Source organism: Camelina sativa, chromosome 11 (assembly GCF_030686135.1).
Source record: "Camelina sativa cultivar CO46 ecotype springtype chromosome 11, ASM3068613v1".
In the NCBI taxonomy this organism is placed as follows: Eukaryota; Viridiplantae; Streptophyta; class Magnoliopsida; order Brassicales; family Brassicaceae; genus Camelina; species Camelina sativa.
Window position 1 is genome coordinate 5,573,402 of NC_141890.1, and position 19,420 is coordinate 5,592,821.

The 19,420-nt window shown below is 37.1% G+C and overlaps 5 protein-coding genes, 1 long non-coding RNA gene and 1 pseudogene across 8 annotated transcripts; 6 read left to right on the forward strand and 1 right to left on the reverse strand.

Moving 5' to 3' along the window:
- The first annotated feature begins 3,425 nt into the window (after positions 1-3,425).
- LOC104721898 (nucleotide pyrophosphatase/phosphodiesterase 2) lies at positions 3,426-4,996 on the forward strand. Its single transcript, XM_010439974.2, has one exon. The coding sequence runs from the start codon at positions 3,455-3,457 to the stop codon at positions 4,832-4,834; it is 1,380 nt and encodes a 459-aa protein (XP_010438276.1). The 5' UTR covers positions 3,426-3,454; the 3' UTR covers positions 4,835-4,996.
- A 1,429-nt stretch (positions 4,997-6,425) lies between these two features.
- LOC104721899 (nucleotide pyrophosphatase/phosphodiesterase 1) lies at positions 6,426-8,072 on the forward strand. The gene has a single exon (XM_010439975.3). It carries the CDS (start codon positions 6,547-6,549, stop codon positions 7,918-7,920), a length of 1,374 nt encoding a protein of 457 aa, XP_010438277.1. The 5' UTR covers positions 6,426-6,546; the 3' UTR covers positions 7,921-8,072.
- Positions 8,073-8,407: 335 nt separating this feature from the next.
- LOC147933658 (uncharacterized) lies at positions 8,408-10,334 on the reverse strand. 3 transcript variants are annotated; one of them, XR_015572523.1, is made up of 4 exons: positions 10,203-10,334; positions 8,995-9,109; positions 8,836-8,920; positions 8,408-8,729 (listed from the first exon to the last, which is right to left on the reverse strand). It is a non-coding gene; the product is annotated as an uncharacterized LOC147933658 (long non-coding RNA). The 3 variants fall into 3 exon arrangements; XR_015572525.1 differs by having other exon boundaries at positions 8,995-9,098; positions 10,203-10,302; XR_015572524.1 differs by lacking the exon at positions 8,836-8,920 and having other exon boundaries at positions 8,995-9,098; positions 10,203-10,313.
- Positions 10,335-10,346: 12 nt separating this feature from the next.
- Positions 10,347-12,271, forward strand: LOC104721900 (Alkaline-phosphatase-like family protein). Its single transcript, XM_010439977.3, has one exon. It carries the CDS (start codon positions 10,567-10,569, stop codon positions 12,061-12,063), a length of 1,497 nt encoding a protein of 498 aa, XP_010438279.1. The 5' UTR covers positions 10,347-10,566; the 3' UTR covers positions 12,064-12,271.
- Positions 12,272-12,795: 524 nt separating this feature from the next.
- Positions 12,796-14,595, forward strand: LOC104721901 (thioredoxin-like 2-2, chloroplastic). The gene is made up of 4 exons (XM_010439978.3): positions 12,796-13,366; positions 13,641-13,820; positions 13,943-14,107; positions 14,321-14,595. Exons 1-4 carry the CDS (start codon positions 13,115-13,117, stop codon positions 14,429-14,431), a joined length of 708 nt encoding a protein of 235 aa, XP_010438280.1. The 5' UTR covers positions 12,796-13,114; the 3' UTR covers positions 14,432-14,595.
- A 241-nt stretch (positions 14,596-14,836) lies between these two features.
- Positions 14,837-15,800, forward strand: LOC104721902 (uncharacterized protein At4g29660-like). The gene is made up of 2 exons (XM_010439979.2): positions 14,837-15,150; positions 15,492-15,800. The coding sequence occupies exons 1-2, from the start codon at positions 14,950-14,952 to the stop codon at positions 15,609-15,611; spliced, it is 321 nt and encodes a 106-aa protein (XP_010438281.1). The 5' UTR covers positions 14,837-14,949; the 3' UTR covers positions 15,612-15,800.
- Positions 15,801-15,933: 133 nt separating this feature from the next.
- LOC104721903 (PRA1 family protein C pseudogene) lies at positions 15,934-16,811 on the forward strand (annotated as a pseudogene).
- The last annotated feature ends 2,609 nt before the right edge of the window (positions 16,812-19,420 follow it).

Below are 19,420 nucleotides of genomic sequence, written 5' to 3' on the forward strand. Positions count from 1 at the left end.
TAAACTTCATAAATCTCTGTCCAATAGATCTATAGTCTTAATCATGAGATGGACACGCAATCCAAATTATTCTTCGATTCATGATTGTGACTAGTGAATCTATCGGTTCGAACTATTGTAACATACAATAAAATCACGATCATTTACCAACAAATCACAATTTTCTCACTATAATCATTATTTTTGTCGATATTATATATGACTAAGACAATCATGCTTTATTTATGAGAAGAAGAAAGAAACAAACGAGTTAAAAAGTTTCGTCCATCATGTTTTCAAACAATGAAATGATATACGTACCATCAATCTTTTTGAAGACTAGACTATACAAGATTAGAAAGTATGTAAATAAGCTTGAAGAAAATAATTATAATTGTTTGAAGGTCGTCAAATTTTGAAAATGTCGTTTGGGCTACATTTAGAGCCTGTTAATTCCATAATAAGGCCCAGAATGTCGATGACATAAAAAAGGAAAGAACAAAAGAAAGAAAGAGAAGGCTTCTGGTTGTATACTGCAGATAGTTTCCCAGGTTTGGCCAAAATCAACGAAGAAGAAGAAGGTAACGAATGGGTTAGGCATGCATAGCACTGGTTTAACGCAATTAAGTACGTTCGAGAAATAGGTTTGCATGAGTTAACAATTCCTTCAAGCACTAAATGGTGGCTAAGCATTTTGAAGGTTTCTGTTGGGTACTCTGTTATAATAAAAGAGTATAAGTTAAAACAAATTTCATACTATCAAACCTATGTGAGGTCTTTTCTGATAAATTCATGTTTGCTCTATGTCAGTAATCATATTTGGAAGCCGCCACCAGTTGCCGATTTTCTAATAGATTCATGTTTGCTCTATGTGACTATGTCAGTAATAAATTCATGTTTGCTCTATGTCATCACATTTCCTAGTTTTCAGACTAAAAGTCTTTATTAGACTTGATGCAGTGTGTTTATTACTGACAAATTCACCCTTTGGAAAATACCAATTTTTTTTTAATAAGAATTTTGGCTGAAAAGTCTGTGAAAAATAAGATAAAATGCAGTCTTGGACAAGACATTACGTACGTGCATGTATATTAACTAATGCGGAATTTTCTTCCTTTTCTTTCTAAAAAAAACTAACGCTAAAATGATAGTGTTAACAGTAATCCACTTGAATTTTTCACTAGACATATACTATTGGTGTAGGAATTGGCACTCTCAACATACCGGTCTAAACCAATAAGGAAACTAATTATCTAAACCGGAAGTTCGCTCTTGGAGATGGATTCGGCCTTTGAATGAAAGCCCAATAGTTTAAAGAAGCCCAGCTCAAGAGCAGGACACCGACTTCCAGTTCGCCCGGCGGCTGACCTAGCAAGAAACAAGCAACTTTCCTAATCATGAGTCAACTCATTAGGAAAGTTATTATATTCTGTAATCTAAGGCAAAGTATAAATAGAGGGATCTTCCCCCATTGTAAATCATCCAACAATTAATACAAAAAAACCATAGTTTTTCATTGTTTTTGAGCAAAACCCTAACTTGTTTTCCAAAAGATTTTAATTCTCTTTTGCTTGTTAGCTTTGATCCGATTTCTTAAGAGAGATAGTTTTATTGAATTTGTTTTCCTTTAAACAAATTCATTGCTTGAAACTCAGTTTCTACATATATGTTCACGATTGTAGCTTATAGATATTGGTCATGTAACATAAACCTGCACCGAGCGAGTTGGTAATTTAGACGACGTGCTGACTTATCCTTTGATGTATTGTCAAAAAGAGACTGAACGCCGCATATCAAGTACTTGTTACCACCTCGACTTATGGACTTAATTAAAGCTTTGTTGCCTCTTCCTTGATCAGCTAAATCCAATTTTTATGGACTTAAAGCTTTGTTGCTTCCTTCTTGACCACTAGCTAAATCCAATTTTATGGACTTAAACTTAGTTGCTTCACTCTTGATCAGCTAAATCTAATTAATTTTAGGGTTTCAAATAATATTTCTGGGAATTAAAATAAACATGACAACCTAATCAGAAGAGTATGATATTTCCACAGGTTATCTTAAAATCTTTTATAAACTCAAATCTGGATACAGAGTGAGAATCTTATTTGGTTACATTTTATATTTCTATTAGGCTGGTCCCTAAAAACTTTTAACCTGTATAAAGTTAACATGGGCGTATACATTATATATATGACCACAATCCACATCAAACACTGGTAATCCTCATCCAGACGTTGGACGAGCCCACCACGAAAGGATACAACTCGTGGTGAAAACACGTGATTTATTCAAGACCGTAAGATCAGATATCAACGGCTCTCCCACAACTAGCTCATGCAGATGACGATAACGTAACGTGACTTTTTACCTAACTCGTAATCTTAAATAAAAAAAAAGTAATCTGTTTCTACTGTAAACAGTATTCATAAAACGGCCGAAGTAATCAAAATTCCAAAAATTTGAGGATTTGTTTTGCTGACAATTTATTTTTAAAAAAGAATATATAGTGGTAAATGTAATTGTCATGTCCAATTTTCTTCTTAACAAATATCTCCATGTCCGTTTCAATTTTTTTTTTTTTTTTTTGTCAACGTCCGTTTTAAACCTTTTTTTTCATCTACGTCAGTTCATACTTGATTTGAAGTAGAAGACAAATTCGTTTAATTGAAATCAAGTATTTTAATCAGAAGAGTATGATATTTCCACCATAACTAATCATTTCTTTTGCTAGATATAATAAAATTATGGTATAATCTAGTTCTGTTTATACTAGTGATGATTTATAGTTCAAAACACCAATTCATCATATATGACATATTATATAATACCATTGAAATGTATACCAATTTCTAGAAGTCTAAATGAACATGCAAAATAACCACGCTGCACCGTAAATATTCAAAACTTTAATATCAAAATTATTGTGACGAAGTTTCAAACATTTTTTGAATTAGTTTATTATAGAATTTTCTCTCGAAAGGATATCTAAGAAGATCATCTTCTTCTTTTTTTTGTTTCCTTTTGTTGGTTTATATCAGTTTGGAGCAGAATTTTGCGATGCAATCATGTGGTTTTTGAAGGGGATTGCAGCATTTTGGCGTATTCGCTTGGGGAAAGCATGTCAATTTCGAGGAGCATTATTGAGTAGGGAGGTGAAACATTGGAATCAACAATCTGATACTATATATGAAGTGAGATTTGAACGGGAATTTAACAAACCGGCAGACATATATATCCACGTTAATTAAAGACAAAACTCCAAAGAAACAAAAAAACTCCAAATAATTATGATTTTATTTATTACTAGCTAGAGTGCCAACGGCCAACCACTAGTTATAGGATAATGTAATATCAAGTTAATTTCAATGAAAGTCAAAGTATTTTAAAGAAAAGAAAGGAGTTAGCTACATTCTCCCGCTCTATAAATGACATGAGCTGCAAGAGCAAGAACCATTACAAAACATTCTTTCCCATGGCGAAAACCAAACACGCTCTGTCTCCCAAATTTTCTCTCATCCTTCTTAATCTTTTCATCGTAGCGGCCACCGCAGCCGCAATCACCACTGCCAATACCAATGGTTTTGATTCTCCATCGTTCAAGATCTCTCGTCCCTGGCCCTTCAAGAAGCTCAACAAACCGGTGGTTTTGATGATATCTTGCGACGGTTTCCGGTTCGGTTACCAATTTAAAACCGACACACCAAACATCGACCTTCTCATTTCCAGAGGAACCGAAGCCAAACACGGTTTAATCTCGGTTTTCCCCACCATGACATTCCCAAACCACTACTCTATCGCAACCGGACTCTACCCGGCCTACCATGGTATAATCATGAACAAGTTTACTGATCCGGTTAGTGGAGAGGTGTTCAACAAAGGATTACAACCGAAATGGTGGTTAGGTGAGCCGTTGTGGGTAACCGCGGTGAACCAAGGTCTCAAGGCTGTGACTTACTTCTGGCCAGGCTCTGAAGTTCCAAAAGGTTCTTGGACTTGTCCGGAAGGATATTGTCCACATTTCAACCTTTCAATTCCTTTAGAAGAAAGGGTTGATTCGGTCTTGAGCCATTTTGATCGCCCCGAGGACGAAATTCCTGATTTGCTGATGTTGTATTTCGATGAGCCGGACCAATCCGGTCATAACTATGGCCCTGATGATCCTCGGGTTACGATTGCGGTTTCGAGGGTTGATAAAATGATTGGTAGGGTGATAAAGGGGCTAAAGAAGAGGGAGATCTTTGATGAGGTTCATGTGATAGTGCTTGGTGATCACGGAATGGTGACCAACTGTGAGTGTGACGAGAAAGCGATTTACATTGATGACTTAGCGGATTGGATCAAGATACCTTCGGCTTGGATCAAGTCTTACAGCCCGGTGCTTGCAATTAGTCCGCAATGGGACAAAGACGTCGAGAATCAAGGTGAAAAGAACGCGGAAGTCGTGGCAAAGATGAACGAAGCTTTGAGCTCAGGGAAAGTAAAAAACGGAGAGTTTTTGAAAGTTTACTTGAAGGAGAAACTACCGGAAAGACTGCATTATTCGGAGAGTTATCGGATTCCACCGATCATAGGAATGGTCGGAGAAGGTCTAATAGTGAGAAAGAATAGAACAAATGCTCAAGTTTGCTACGGAGACCATGGTTACGACAACCAGCTCTTCTCGATGAGGACTATTTTTGTCGGACATGGTTCTAGGTTTAGTAGAGGAAAGAAAGTACCATCGTTCGAGAATGTGCAGATCTATAACGTCGTCGCGGAGATTCTTGGACTCCGACCAGCTCCGAACAATGGTTCTTCCTTGTTCCCTCGTAGCATTCTCTTGCCTTTTGGAGCAACAAGGGATTTAACATGAGGCAAAAATCACTTAGCTCATGAATAATAATTACTAAGATGATAAGTGAATGACAAATCTATATCATTTGGTTTTAATTTTATCTGGAAATGAAGAAAAATGTGAACCCTAATGTTTTTGAATAACCAGGTTTCAATCATGCATTACCAAAATATTTATTTATTGCCGAGTGGTTGAGAACAAATATATCATTGTTGTATGACGTGTAGCAAGCCAAATCATACACCATGCAAGTCCTCAAATACGTATCTAATTACTGATTATATATATTGTGTAGTAAGTCACATGTAACTCTCAACCCCTAAAGACCACTTTAGGAAATAATATATCTCCTAGACTTCTACGTTCAAGGTTAATTGATATGAATTATATCATTAAAGTTAAGCAGTAGTAGTGGTAAGTAAAAAGTCTTTCTCACTCTCTCTCTCTCCTGACAGGTCAATATTATTTGATGTAGTTGATATTATTCCGATTTCCGACTATTTAAAATTTGGGGAGAGAAATTGGAAAGAAAAGACTGGTTTTCTGCACATAGATTGCATTGAGACATGTGGCATTGGCACCCCCCCCCCCCCCCCCCCCCCCCCAAAACACAAAGGAAGGTTGAAGTAAGCGTCTTGAATTGTTATTGATATCACTCACTCATCACTCCTTGAAATACCGGCCACCCTACTGGCTTGTGGGTCGCTTGAAGGAGGGTTTTGGAGACGCTTTCAAACATCATTTTCTGATAATCCAAGTTGTCAAAGACACATTATCGCCCAATCTAGCAGGCTCGGGTTCTATGAGCCGTACTGCAATCTAAGTATATACACTTGCCAATATATTAGATGCGGGATACTTTAGGACCACTGAGCCATACAATATGCCATACTCATATATATAATTACACTAGGTTCATTAAGCCATAACTCACATCTAAATCTCAAATTATAAAATATTGATGGGTAGCATTTATTCTCCATATCCATGACATATTTTAAATATATTGAATTAAATTTCTCTCATTGAAGTATCATGACACTTACTATTTGACTAAAAAACTTTACTTTATATATAGAGAAGGGTATTAATCATTCTAATTATTCAAATCAAACATTCGTAATCCAGTATCCACCACTTAAGTCACTGACTCACTGTAAATGCTTTATAAAATTGACAATATCTTATTTTCATAGAACCTTGGATATTAATTTTCATTGAGTAGACAGACTATAAGTCTATTCGATTAATATTTCACCCATTTTTATAAAGTCCCCAATCTCGAGTCGATCTTACTCGAATATCCCATAATGTATTGAAGTTAGATAAGAATTGGGATCCGTGAAGGGATTCTGAAAGACGTGGGTGAAATCAGAAATCTCAACAACTTTTCAGAATTGAGTCTTTAATTCGTTTAAGAAAGTATTTTAAATCGTACTTCTACAATTGTAAATATTAAAGTACAAAATGAATGATTCGAGTATTTTGAGATACTACTACATAAACAATCACCTGCCGACAAGACCCGTCAACACTAAAGTGACCCACTGATACTATCACACACACCTAGATAAAGAATTAGTTGGTTAAACAAAACAAAAAATAAAATATAAAATCACGAGAGATTCTATATGATATAAAGAAAAATAAATAAAGAGAATTCTCCCGTTCTATAAAGAACGTGAACGTTGTTGAGCTGATCGACCACTATCACTACTCTTTCTCTCTCAATGGCTAAGACCAAACCTGACCTGTCCGGTTTCTCCGGTTACACCTTGCGCAAGTTATCTCTGCTCGTTGCTTTTCTCATTGTCCTCGTCGTAGCCGTCTCTGCCCATGGTGTCGACTCACCATCTTCCTACGCTAGGAGAGTACCCCAACCTTCCAAGAAGCTCAACAAACCGGTGGTTCTGTTAATTTCCTGCGATGGTTTCCGGTTCGGTTACCAATTCAAGACGGAGACACCAAACATCGACCTCCTCATATCAAGAGGAACCGAAGCTAAGACCGGTTTGATTCCGGTTTTCCCATCCATGACGTTCCCGAACCATTACTCAATCGCCACCGGACTCTACCCAGCTTCCCACGGTATAATCATGAACAAATTTACAGATCCGGTAAGCGGGGAACTATTCAACAGGAACCTAAACCCTAAATGGTGGTTAGGTGAGCCGTTGTGGGTTACCGCGGTGAACCAAGGGCTCAAGGCTGCGACTTACTTTTGGCCAGGCGCTGATGTCCACAAAGGCTCTTGGAACTGCCCTAAAGGATTTTGTAAAGCTCCTTACAATGTTTCGGTTCCTCTTGAAGAAAGAGTCGATACGATCTTGAACTATTTCGATCTTCCCGAGAGCGAAATCCCAGATTTCATGGCGTTGTATTTCGATGAACCGGACATACAGGGCCATGAATACGGCCCCGATGATCCTCGCGTTACCGAAGCGGTCTCAAAGGTCGATAAGATGCTCGGTAGGATCATCAAGGGATTGAAGAAGAGGAACACTTTTAATGATGTTCATGTGATATTGCTTGGTGATCACGGAATGGCTACTAACTGTGACAAGAAAGTGATTTACATTGATGATTTAGCGGATTGGATCAAGATACCTGCGGACTGGATCCAAGATTATAGCCCGGTGCTAGTAATGAACCCGCGCTGGGGCAAAGATGTCAAGAATCCAGGCAAGAAGAACGCGGAACTAGTAGCGAAGATGAACGAAGCTTTGAGCTCAGGGAAAGTAAACAACGGAGAGTTTTTGCAGGTTTACTTGAAGGAGAATTTACCGGAAAGGCTGCATTATTCCGATAGTTCCCGGATTCCGCCGATCATAGGAATGGTCGGAGAAGGTATGATGGTTAAACAGAACAGAACATCCGTTCAAGAATGTTCCGGAACTCATGGATACGACAACATGTTCTTTTCCATGAGATCTATCTTTATTGGATACGGTCCAAGGTTTAGGAGAGGAAAGAAAGTGCCTTCGTTTGAGAATGTTCAGGTCTACAATGCTGTTGCAGAGATTCTTGGACTCCGACCAGCTCTGAACAATGGTTCTTCTTTGTTTACTCGTAGCCTTCTATTGCCCTTAGCGCAAGTAGAATGAAACTAACCCCAAGTCTTTGACTGTCTTTGAAGTTTGTTTCAGCAGAAACTGCTAGCTGTGGTTTCTAGTTTCCGATGTATCCTACTAGATCTCCGTTTTAATCAACATGTAGTCATGTACCAATAAATGAATAAGAGAGGAGCCTAAATGAAGCAACAGGATTCAAATACCATAATAAATTTATGAGAACAAGAACACCTATTTGTTATAGAAGATATATTGTATTGTCATCAAATAAAGTTGCAAAATATTTGCATAGAAATAAGAACAGAACTTCATTGATGAAGATACATACTAACATAAATAATTAATATATTATTCCTTTTCAGAAAACCATGTGACTACTGCGTAGAGCTTATGTCAAGATTCGATTTTCTTGGTTAAGTTTTAAAACATCGAGTGGCTGCGCCAAAAACGTAATACTGACATGTGCATGTCACGGTATTAACCTCGAATCTATCAAGAACGTGCTACACAACAAACAAGGTTGCTACGGGAAATGATTATATATTGTTACTAATACTAGTTTCCCACAATAGATAAGAGTAACAAACCAGAATATGCATTCACCTGAACCAAATCAACCTATCATGCTATCACTAAAGAAGTGAAATGAGTGAGAGTAAGCGAGGATGACTAAGAACCAAAGCCTGTTACTCTAACTCGGATTTCATCTATGAACAAACCGGTTCCATTTATATTAGGGAAAGGATCGGATCATTCTTGCTAAAAACCACCAATTCCCTCTTGTGAGCCAAATAACCCTTTGCAAGATTTTCGTATATCAGAGTCGTCATTGTACATTCCACCTGCAAATTGTTCCAAAAAAGCTAGTCATAGTTAAAATTTTCATTATGTTAACATCAACGAACGTGATGGTATGCTGAATAAAAAATTAGTGAAAGTAAATAAAACCAGGCTCTAGCCAAGTATATGCTTTAGCTATGACTTCAAGCTTCAGCAGCTGATGAGCTTTTCTTGGATCATTCAGTTTCGGAAACTGGTACGGTTTCGAGAGACAAAAAGAGTTATCAACTTGCTTAAATCAAAAGATGAAAAATGTAAGAATCATACACGTTCCAGATGTCTTTTGGTTTGGAGCAGTTTGATAATTCTTCACGACTCTCGGATATCAAGTTGTATTTTTTCTTTCTCTATCGAGAATAATGCCATTCTACCTGCAAATTTGCTAATAAAACAGCAAGTTATAGTTAGTATTTGGGGAGAAACATTCAGATACAATTAGGAACTTGAGAAACTGAAGATGTTTCACAGAGAGATACTTCCTATCACCCTTCTACATAGATTAACAGAGCCAAGCCGAGAGACAAACTCAGAAACACATGTTCAAATATTTAAACAAATATATGTATCTAATTTAGGATCCATTGGAGCTTATCTCTATCAGTCTGCATCTATGCCAAGAACCATAATCTCATAACTGAACATTTAGTGACACAAAGATAAATAAACTTAAGATCTGATGGACAAAACATACAATTCAAAAACAATTACATTTTCCTCAAGAACTCGATTTTCATAACAAACTAAATAGGATCTTCCAATGCCTAAGCGAATTCCAAGTTTTTAACCCTTGAAGGAAATCACTACAATCCAACGATATCATCCACCAAGGGAATAACAAAAGCAAACATAGTCTTGAGCAGAGAGGAGGAGCAAGTCAATTTACTTTGCAAACTAAAGAAGTGCACTTCAACTAAATTCTGGACACGGTAACATTTCTGAGATCAAAACACATGAGCCACATTGAGAAAACTTGTCAGATTGACTTTATCAGACTGCTGGCATTCTGGATCAACATTTAAGAAACAAACTGTGTTTTTTTTAAGACCAGTTGCAACAACATAGGTCAAGCATGTCTCATCAAAGTCCTCACTCAGTACGTTCCAGTAGATAATATTACCACACACACTCATACAAATATAGACAGAGATCAAACTTAATCAGACCAATTACAAGACCTAATTGAAAAAAAAAGATTTTCATTTGGTGAAGCAGGAGGATCCTATTGGATAATCTATCACATTTTAAATTGGCATAGGCAAACATATAACTTCCATAACATCGATCGTATACCATGCCGCAGATACATATACACCTATGAATATAGAGATTCAATGAAAAACCTAATTTCTACTGATACAAGCTTCTAGTAAACATCTAGGATTCATGGGTTGCAATCAAACAAGCAAATTTGGAATCTTTCGTGCAAATCAGCGTGTATAAGCGCACACTGATACACTGATAAAGAGAAAACTGACCTGGAAGACGTTGACAGAGTCGGCGATTGTTAATATGACACGGCGTCGCACAAGCGTGTAGGGAGCTTCCCCAAAGCTAAGATACGAAACGACGGCGTATAGAAGCTAAGTCTTGCTTTACTCACTCAGCAGTTGACTAATAAAGTTGAGGACTTACTGGGAAACGTGGCAGATTCAGATCCATCGAAAACGTAATGTGGAGAAGTCGCTACTAAACTACTCCCAAGTACTAAACTCACATCTCATTGTGTTTCTTTAAGACTTTAACTCAATCAAAAGATCTGAACTAAAAAGTTTTCAACTTTCTATAATTTGAGTAGAAGAAAGAAGCATCAGACCGATTGGTTAAGGAGAAGAGGAATCAATGATGTCAGGCGACACATTATCATCGAAAAAAAACAAATCCTCACCAGAAGAAGACCAAGACCAACCAAGCCAATCAATCGCACTTCTCAACAACAATCACACAACTCCATCCGATTCTGATTCTTCCACCACTAAGAGTATCTCAAGCTGCTTCATCTTTTCATCTCTCCTTCTCGTCACCTGCATCGCTCTATCCGCAGCTTCAGCTTTCGCATTCCTCTTCTTCTCTTCTCAAAAACCCGTCCTTTCCTTAAACCAAGTCTCAAAGTCTCCAGCTTTCGACAGATCCGTCGTTGCTCGTCCTCTCAAGAAACTCGACAAGCCTGTGGTTCTTTTGATTTCCTCTGATGGGTTTCGTTTCGGGTACCAATTCAAGACCAATCTGCCGAGCATCCACAGATTAATCGCCAACGGAACCGAAGCCGAGACTGGTCTCATCCCTGTTTATCCGACATTAACTTTCCCTAACCATTACTCCATCGTCACAGGTTTGTACCCAGCTTATCATGGAATCATCAACAACAGATTCGTTGATCCAGAAACAGGGGACGTCTTCACAATGTCTAGTCACGAACCAAAGTGGTGGTTAGGTGAGCCATTGTGGGAAACAGTAGTCAACCAAGGGCTTAAGGCTGCTACTTACTTCTGGCCTGGCTCTGAGGTACACAAAGGCTCTTGGAATTGTCCTGAAGGTTTCTGTCAAATCTACAATGGCTCTGTTCCTTTTGATGATAGGGTTGATACTATCTTGAGCTATTTCGATTTGCCTAGTAGCGAAATACCTAGTTTCATGACTCTTTACTTTGAAGATCCTGATCATGAAGGTCACCAAGTTGGCCCTGATGATCCTCTGATCACTGAAGCTGTAGTTAACATTGATCGGTTAATAGGAAGATTAATCGATGGGTTAGAAAAAAGAGGGATCTTTGAGGATGTGACAATGATTATGGTTGGTGATCATGGAATGGTTGGCACTTGTGATAAAAAAGTAGTTGTTCTGGATGATTTAGCTCCTTGGATCACAATCCCTAGTAGTTGGATTCACTACTACACACCGGTGCTAGCGATTCAACCACCTTCAGGGCACAATGCAGCGGATATAGTGGCTAAGATAAACGAAGGGTTGAGCTCTGGTAAAGTAGAGAATGGTAAGTACTTGAAGGTTTATCTCAAAGAGGATTTACCTAGCAGGCTGCATTACGCAAACAGTGACAGGATCCCGTCTATCATAGGACTAGTGGATGAGGGCTTCACGGTAAAGCAGAAGAAAAGTAAAGCCAAGGAATGTGGTGGAGCTCACGGGTATGACAATGCCTTCTTTTCCATGAGGACTATATTCATCGGGCATGGTCCTATGTTCGCAAAAGGAAGGAAAGTGACTTCTTTTGAGAATGTTGAGATATACAATGTGATCAGTTCGATTCTAGGACTCAAGGCTGCACCAAACAATGGATCTGATGAGTTTCCTTCACACGTTCTCTTGCCGTGCGCGTAAGCAAAGTAGGGTAAGTTCATTCTTCTGTCAATAAAAGGCAGTTTAAGCATTTGATCTGTTAGACTTTTTAAGCGTTTTGATATGTATGCTGTTTTTGTACGATTTCAACTAGAAGTTGTACTAGACTTATTGTAATAGTATGGATTATGTAATCGTTAAAACTTGTTTTTGACATTTGATGCCAAGATTGGATGCTTTTTTTCTTTCATCCTTAGAAACACAATTCTTTGAATTGGATACTCAATATTTTGTAGTTACAGGCTCAATTGTTTTCTTTCTGTTCCAATAATTGGTAAGAAGTTAAAGGTAGTAAACTAATATAATGTTGGAGTTATCAAACAACACAAACACATTTGGGAATCCAGTACTTATCAATGAAGTGTCCTATTTGCTATTTTCTTACAATGATTTATTGCATTAAATGTCATGTTTTTTTTGTTCCTCATCACTCACTTGCTTATGTTTTGTAAAAGAACAGATTCACTTATTCCTTAGACAGAACAAAAACCTTCCTAGAAAGCTTGTCAAACCTAAGTAGTCTATATATTCTACATTTGATTGATCAAAAATGTGAATCGAGTGAAACCCAAATCGCCTTTAAAACGAATTCCTAAACAAGTTGATATTTTTGAAAAATTTCTTTAGATTTTTGCGTGTTGTACATCAATTTTAAGTTGGGGCCCCAAATAACAAATAAAAACAGAAATGGCATTTAAGTCATAACTTTCTTGTGAGTGTGTAAAGACAGCTTGACCATAAAGCCACCATTACTGTTCCGTGTTAAAACACGATTCTAACGGAGAAACCAAAAACGCGTTTACACTTTTCAACGCTAACGTTGCGACAAAACGCCAAGTGGATGACGGCGTTCCAAAACGCTGAATTTGTTAAATTCGCGTCTATGTATATTTGGAGACATGATGATTGATTGATGAGAGAAATATATCACTGGAATCTGAACCAGACAGTTTTCTGATCTTCTTCTCCTAGAGAATCTCTCTCGGAGAAGACAAAACCAAGAACAATCTCAATTTCTTCTCTATCTCTGTAGATGGCTGGAGTTGTGCGGTTAACGACGACGTCGGTTCAGGCTCTTCGCGTATCCTCATCCTTCACATCCTTCGCCACCGCTCTTAATCCTCTGCTACCTTGCTTACCTCAAAATTCGAATCTGAATTCCGACAAGAGATTGCGTCTGCTCTCATCTTCTCCGTCGTGCTCGTCTTCTCATTGTCACCCATCTTCTGGTCTCGGAAGCCATATCCCCCTTAGACGACCCAAGAGCCATGTGGTTCTTGTCAAGGTAAAAAATGTCGTGGCTTTGAGCTGTTTCTGTCCGTAAATTCACATACCCTTTTGGAAATTGATTGAGCTTCAAACGTGAATTGGGACTTTTATGCTAAAGTTATGTCCTTTAGCTGTTTTCTGAATCTCATTGATTCCTGGTACTGTAATAATGTGCTATAGAATCTTATCCCATTTTAGATGATTAGAAAGTAGTCTAAAGTTTCAATTTTTTTCTTTAGAGACGGTGATGCCCATTGGTTAAAGTTTGTGATGTGTGTTTGTGGTTTTAGGTAGATGAAAATGTAGCAGAGACAGAGCCACCAAAATGGTGGGAGAGGAATGCTCCAAACATGGTAGACATTCATTCTACTGAAGAATTCTTGAGCGCTTTAAGCGGAGCAGGGGAAAGATTAGTCATTGTAGAGTTTTATGGAACTTGGTGTGCTTCTTGCAGAGCATTGTTCCCAAAGGTTAGTGTCATGTTTACTACCTACTGTGACTTGACTTATCTGTTCGATGTAGCTATACGAGTTCCATTTTCTCTTTCGTGATTCTGAAATGAAATTGAGATGTTTCTTGTGTCTCTTTTCAGCTTTGCAAGACAGCAGTGGAACATTCGGATATAGTGTTCCTGAAAGTAAACTTTGATGAGAATAAACCGATGTGCAAGAGTTTGAACGTGAGAGTGCTTCCTTACTTCCACTTTTACCGTGGAGCTGATGGCCAGCTTGAGTCCTTCTCATGTTCTCTTGCTAAGGTAAAGAAGAAGACTATTAGGTTTCACCTTTTCCATGTCTAGAGCTTGGCATGTCGATAGGATCTCTATCAAATATTAGAAAACCCTTTGCTTGATACTGATACCATTGGGAATTCAACCTTTTGATAGATCAAAACTTGTTGAATGCGATTTGAAGTCCGTCTCTGATAACTATTCTGACATCATCTTCTTTGAACATTTGTATGTTTTCAGTTTCAGAAGATAAAAGATGCCATCCGACTGCACAATACCGATCGTTGCAGCCTCGGTCCAGCCAAGATACCTGAAGGATTAACCTTAGCCAAACCAGCTGGATCAAGTTGAAGTGTCAGGCTTTTAGATTTACTAGTGCAACAATCTTTGGTTGCTCAAGCAAATACTAAGCTTAAAAATTCTGTATATCGTCATATTTTTTGGTGTAAAAGAATACTCCCTGAATCCGGTTACTATTCTTATGCTAATAGTCAATTGCAAATGTATTTTCACTACTGCTCTTGTCTTTATTGCTTGAAAGCAAATCTTATTGATGTAAATGCATACATGTGTGACGTTAAATAACTCTGATTTGCATAGTTTTGTTACACGAACCATGTGTTGTTATGATATAACACAATGACTACAAATTTACAAGAACTATATGCTAACTTAGTTTACATTGAGCTCTAAGACTTAAAGTGGATCTAAAGTAAAGTTAAGGACTGAAAACTAAAACTTGTACGAATATGAGGACTGTTTGGTAAACATTTCAACGTTTTAAAGTCTTGGCCTTTCCAATTTCGGATTCTTTCCTCAGGTTCCCACGCGCCACCGCGAAACAGCAAAATCCAAAATTCGGCGAAGATATGCAAGGAGGAGGAGGAGTGTGGAGCCAACTATGGAGGAAATACGCTGATTATAACTACAACAAGTTCGAGAGATTTGCTGTATGGGAAATGATCGAACCTTACCGCCGGCCAAAAACCTTCACGGCTTTGATTACTATCTATGTCGCCGCCTTTTACACCGGCGTCATCGGCGCTGCAGTTACAGAGCAGCTCTACAAGGTGAGCTAGATTTGTGGGTTCTTATCTGATTCTCGTGTTTGGCTAATGCTAGGGTTCAAAATGTGATAGAAACTGGATCAATTGCTTCATTGTTAATGATTTGATGATTGTCGTGAACAAGGAAAAACCTAGACTTGAATTTGTTCTTCATTAGGTCTTTCAACCAAACTATTATGTTGTCTTGATTAGTATCTTGTAATCTAATTCCATTGTTCTGTAGGTATTGAGAATTCTTGACAATGTGTTTCTTACACTGTTTTGTGGTTAGAATAAGTTTATGCTCTCTTGTTTGTTTTTCAAGTGTGAACTTTAATGTTACTCTACTCTCTCTCTGTAAACAGGAGAAGTTTTGGGAAGAGCACCCTGGGAAAACGGTGCCTCTGATGAAGCCAGTATTCTATCGAGGACCATGGAGAGTTTATCGCGGTGAGGCTATTGCTTCAGATGCTAGCAGCCAGTGAAGGTAACATCAGAGACTATGGTCAAAGGATATATCTCCGCTATGTCAATGTGCATGTATCCTACTTTGAGTTGTTTAAATGTTCTTAGGTCTATTGAAGAATAGACTCTGTTAAAGAATTGGTTTTTCCTACTTGTAATGAACAGTCTCATTATAGTATTAATGATTTGATAAGAGAAGTTTAAGGGTATTCATCCATTCCTTTGATATATCTCTCCTTTCCATTATTAGTACATTGTAATACGTATCTGCCTCTCTTCTGGTGTCCTGAAATAAAACATTCCCAAATAAGAGAGGTGACCTGACTACCTCAGATCAGAAACATCAAGCAAACAGTTTTATTTCTTCAAATTAGGTACCAGCAGTTTCTTTTCAATATAGTTTCCTGTGGTGATGTTCTCTGTTTCTTTCTTTTCTTTTTTTTTTGCTGTTTGTCGCTTGTGAAAGAATATGACAACCTATGGCACTATACCATCCCAAGCAAATACCTCGTCGAGCCTGAGCTTATTAGGACGAGCCAAAGAATTGATCTCGTTAGGCCTTAGCTCTCAAAGGCCATGGCTTGAACTTGTCCAGTGTAGTGCCTTTAGCCTTCCTGTGTCCTTTAGTGTAGCTACCGAACGAATCAAAACCAACATCATGATCTTTCGAACAAACTACATTATCATCTTCATTGTTTCTATCTTCATCAGCATGCTCTGGCGACCCGTCCACCTTTCTGTCTTCTTTATCTTGATAGTCGCATGGATATATGTCTACTCCCGGGATAATGAACCATGGGTGATATTTGGCAATGTGATCGATGATTCTAATTTGGTGCTGGTTTTGTTGGTCCTCACGATCGGTATATTTCTATTAACAGATGTATCCCGCGGTATTATGATCGGGGTTATGGCTGGTTTGCCCGTTGTTCTGGTTCATGGCATGTGTAGGAATACAGAGATGTTGTTCGTCTTGGAAGATGATGAAGAGAAGCTGACAATGCACACAGCATCTTCGTCGCTTTCTTCTTCCTCTTAACAAATGAAACACAAGAATATCTGTTTTGGTATTCGTGACTGTGTCTACATAGCCATTGTGAAACATCGCGTAACCAACCAATATTGCAAAAATGTCTATACATATCTCATGAAAATCTTGTAGTATCAATTATAGCCATTTTCTCTGCTGCAAATACCAAATTTAAATTAAAAAAATAAAATTAGTTAACTCTTTTTAGTTTTAGGAAAATTATTTAGACAAACCAAAGAATCATATGACTGCTGACTAAAAAAAGCATAAGTAGGGTCATGTGTTATTAATTATTTTTTTATTTAAAAAATCAAGATTTTGATCCAAAAATATCAATATATACTATTTAGTCTTTTGCTTTCGTTTTTTTTTTATATGATGACATACATCATACTTTTACTGTTTTACAACAACAACAAAATATGATCCGGATTTTAAGTCAAGAGAATAGTTTTTACTAAGGAATTTGAAATCTTATGGTAGGTGATGATACAAAATATATGGATGCATCAATGTAGATCAAAATTATTTTAAATGTTAATAGAGTTTTAAAGACTTTAAATGTTATGTAGAATTTGTTGTTATTAGATCAAGTTTTTATTAGGGTTTATTTTTAACAATCAATAAACAAAGAGAAATACAATATTACCAATTGTTTGAGCAATGGATTGAGAAGAAAGAAGACAAAAAGTTAAGAGCAGAAACGCAAGTTGAAATTTTTGTGCGGACATCATAATAGCTCTTTTTTAGTGAAGATAATTTTTTTTTTGGGTTAGGTTTAGAGCAAAATGATCATCTTTCTTTATATAAGGGATTAGATGGTGTGCATCCTTTTTTTTTTTATCAAATAAAGAAATATATATCTTTTTCTTGTCAAACAAAGAATATATATCTAAAGATTGAAAAATTGTCTAACACATATCTCAAGAAAATCTTGCATTAGTTATAGAAGATATATTCCCTGTTATTTGAACCAAATTTAAATAAAGATTCATTAGTCTCATATCAAATATGACAAATCAAATAGTTACCAAAAGAAAAAAAAATACCAAAACAAAAAATATGACAAATAAAAAATGAGGTAAACATTAAAGAAACAACCAAAATAGACCAAAAAAAAGAATCATGACTGTTGACTATTTTATTATTATTATTTTTTTTATTATTTTAGTTTATTTTTGGTGTGTAAAAACCATGGCCAAATCAAACACAACACAAACCGATTTTTGTTAACCCCTAAATCGAATTCTTTTTAAAAAAAATCTATCAAATCCGATCCAGCATTTATTTTAAATCAAACATTAATTTAATTAAAATTTCAAATTGGTTTGTCCATGAACCAAACCAAATCAACTTAGCCCAAATTGATTGATCTTAAACCGGACTATCAAACCGGGTTAATCAATCACTAAAGTCACTTTACTTAACAAAGTCAAAATTAAAATCCACCTTTCTCGAACAACAGATGGGTAGCTTGTCCTATCGCGCCTACTATTGGTTAAATCAACCTTCCTTAAGCATCTTGGGAGGCTTTTTTTTTTTTTCAATCAAATTACATTAACTTGCCAAAGTTTGGTACATGCAAGGCCGGTTGAACTGGGGAATTACATCAGATGGTACAAGGATAGGTAGGTATAAACCATTAAATGAAATTAAATTAGATAGAGAGTTTTTCGCAATCTCATCCGCTCGTCGGTTCCTCTCTTGAGGAACAAAGGTGAAAAAGATTTTTTCGAAACTCGATGCTAACAAGAGGATATCATGTAGAATCCCATGAATCTCCCTCGGGTGAAATTCCAAATTAATCGCTTTGATCAGCTGTTGTGAATCTTAAGCGAACAAAAGTTTCCGATAACCAAGATCAGAGGCGTGTTGCAGAGCCAAATACAATGCTATCGCTTCCGCCATAAGCGGCGATCTGACATGGTGGGAATTTGAACTGCCCGTTTATTCAGAATTTGGGGAGAAACTTGTGAAGATCCAGCCAAAGCCCGCGTCTCGGGAGTCCTCCTTCCAAGCTGCATCCGTGAAGCAACGCATCAGGTCTGGGGTTTCCTCAAGGCGTTGTCGATGTGCATAAGTATGAACCATTGGATTCTCTGGGGTTTGGCTTAAGTACCATTCTCGGGTTTGGGTAATTGCTTGAGTCATCGCCTTTATCGGAGAAATGGATCTTTGTTCGAAGATCAGCTTATTACGGCATATCCAAATGGTCCACAGGATCCAAGAACCAAGAGCCCCATTTGCAATTCCAGTCGGTGGGAGGCAAACTAGGAAGCATCTTGGGAGGCTTTCAAATGGGTCCTTAATATCCGACCTGTTTTAGAACTAAACGACTTGACAAGAACAATTACTATATATAAATTAAATGTTGATTAAAAGTTAAATAATTTGTGTGGCCTAGTTGGCCACGCACCTAGCAATTATTCCTGATGTCGAAGGTTCGAACCGCAAGGAATGGTGATATGGAGCTTTTGAATACTATATAGTTTTTGAATACAACTTTAAATCTTGCTTAATGTTAATACTATATAGTTCTTTTGAATACTATATAGTTTAATGATGATTTTAAAATAATTTAACAAACTAATGTTTAATTTTACCTGACATTTTTTTTTTACAGCTGATTTTACTGGACGCTACTTTATGGAATACAATTTTTTTTAGTTCCTTGATAAATCACAGATTATACCTATTAATAACTTGCTTTACGATTATTGGTAACTAGGTAGTAATCTCTGCTACAACACTAGACAAATGTTTTATATAAATTTTAAATTCGTAAAATTGATTAGAATT

Bases quoted from the DNA above. Each gene is read 5' to 3' on its own strand.
- LOC104721901 (XM_010439978.3), top strand. From the start codon at position 13,115: ATGGCTGGAGTTGTGCGGTTAACGACGACGTCGGTTCAGGCTCTTCGC. The intron at 13,367-13,640 runs GTAAAAAATGTC...TTGTGGTTTTAG, and splicing joins GCCATGTGGTTCTTGTCAAG to GTAGATGAAAATGTAGCAGA. The intron at 13,821-13,942 runs GTTAGTGTCATG...GTCTCTTTTCAG, and splicing joins GCAGAGCATTGTTCCCAAAG to CTTTGCAAGACAGCAGTGGA.
- LOC104721898 (XM_010439974.2), top strand. From the start codon at position 3,455: ATGGCGAAAACCAAACACGCTCTGTCTCCCAAATTTTCTCTCATCCTT.
- LOC104721899 (XM_010439975.3), top strand. From the start codon at position 6,547: ATGGCTAAGACCAAACCTGACCTGTCCGGTTTCTCCGGTTACACCTTG.
- LOC104721902 (XM_010439979.2), top strand. From the start codon at position 14,950: ATGCAAGGAGGAGGAGGAGTGTGGAGCCAACTATGGAGGAAATACGCT. The intron at 15,151-15,491 runs GTGAGCTAGATT...CTCTGTAAACAG, and splicing joins TTACAGAGCAGCTCTACAAG to GAGAAGTTTTGGGAAGAGCA.
- LOC104721900 (XM_010439977.3), top strand. From the start codon at position 10,567: ATGATGTCAGGCGACACATTATCATCGAAAAAAAACAAATCCTCACCA.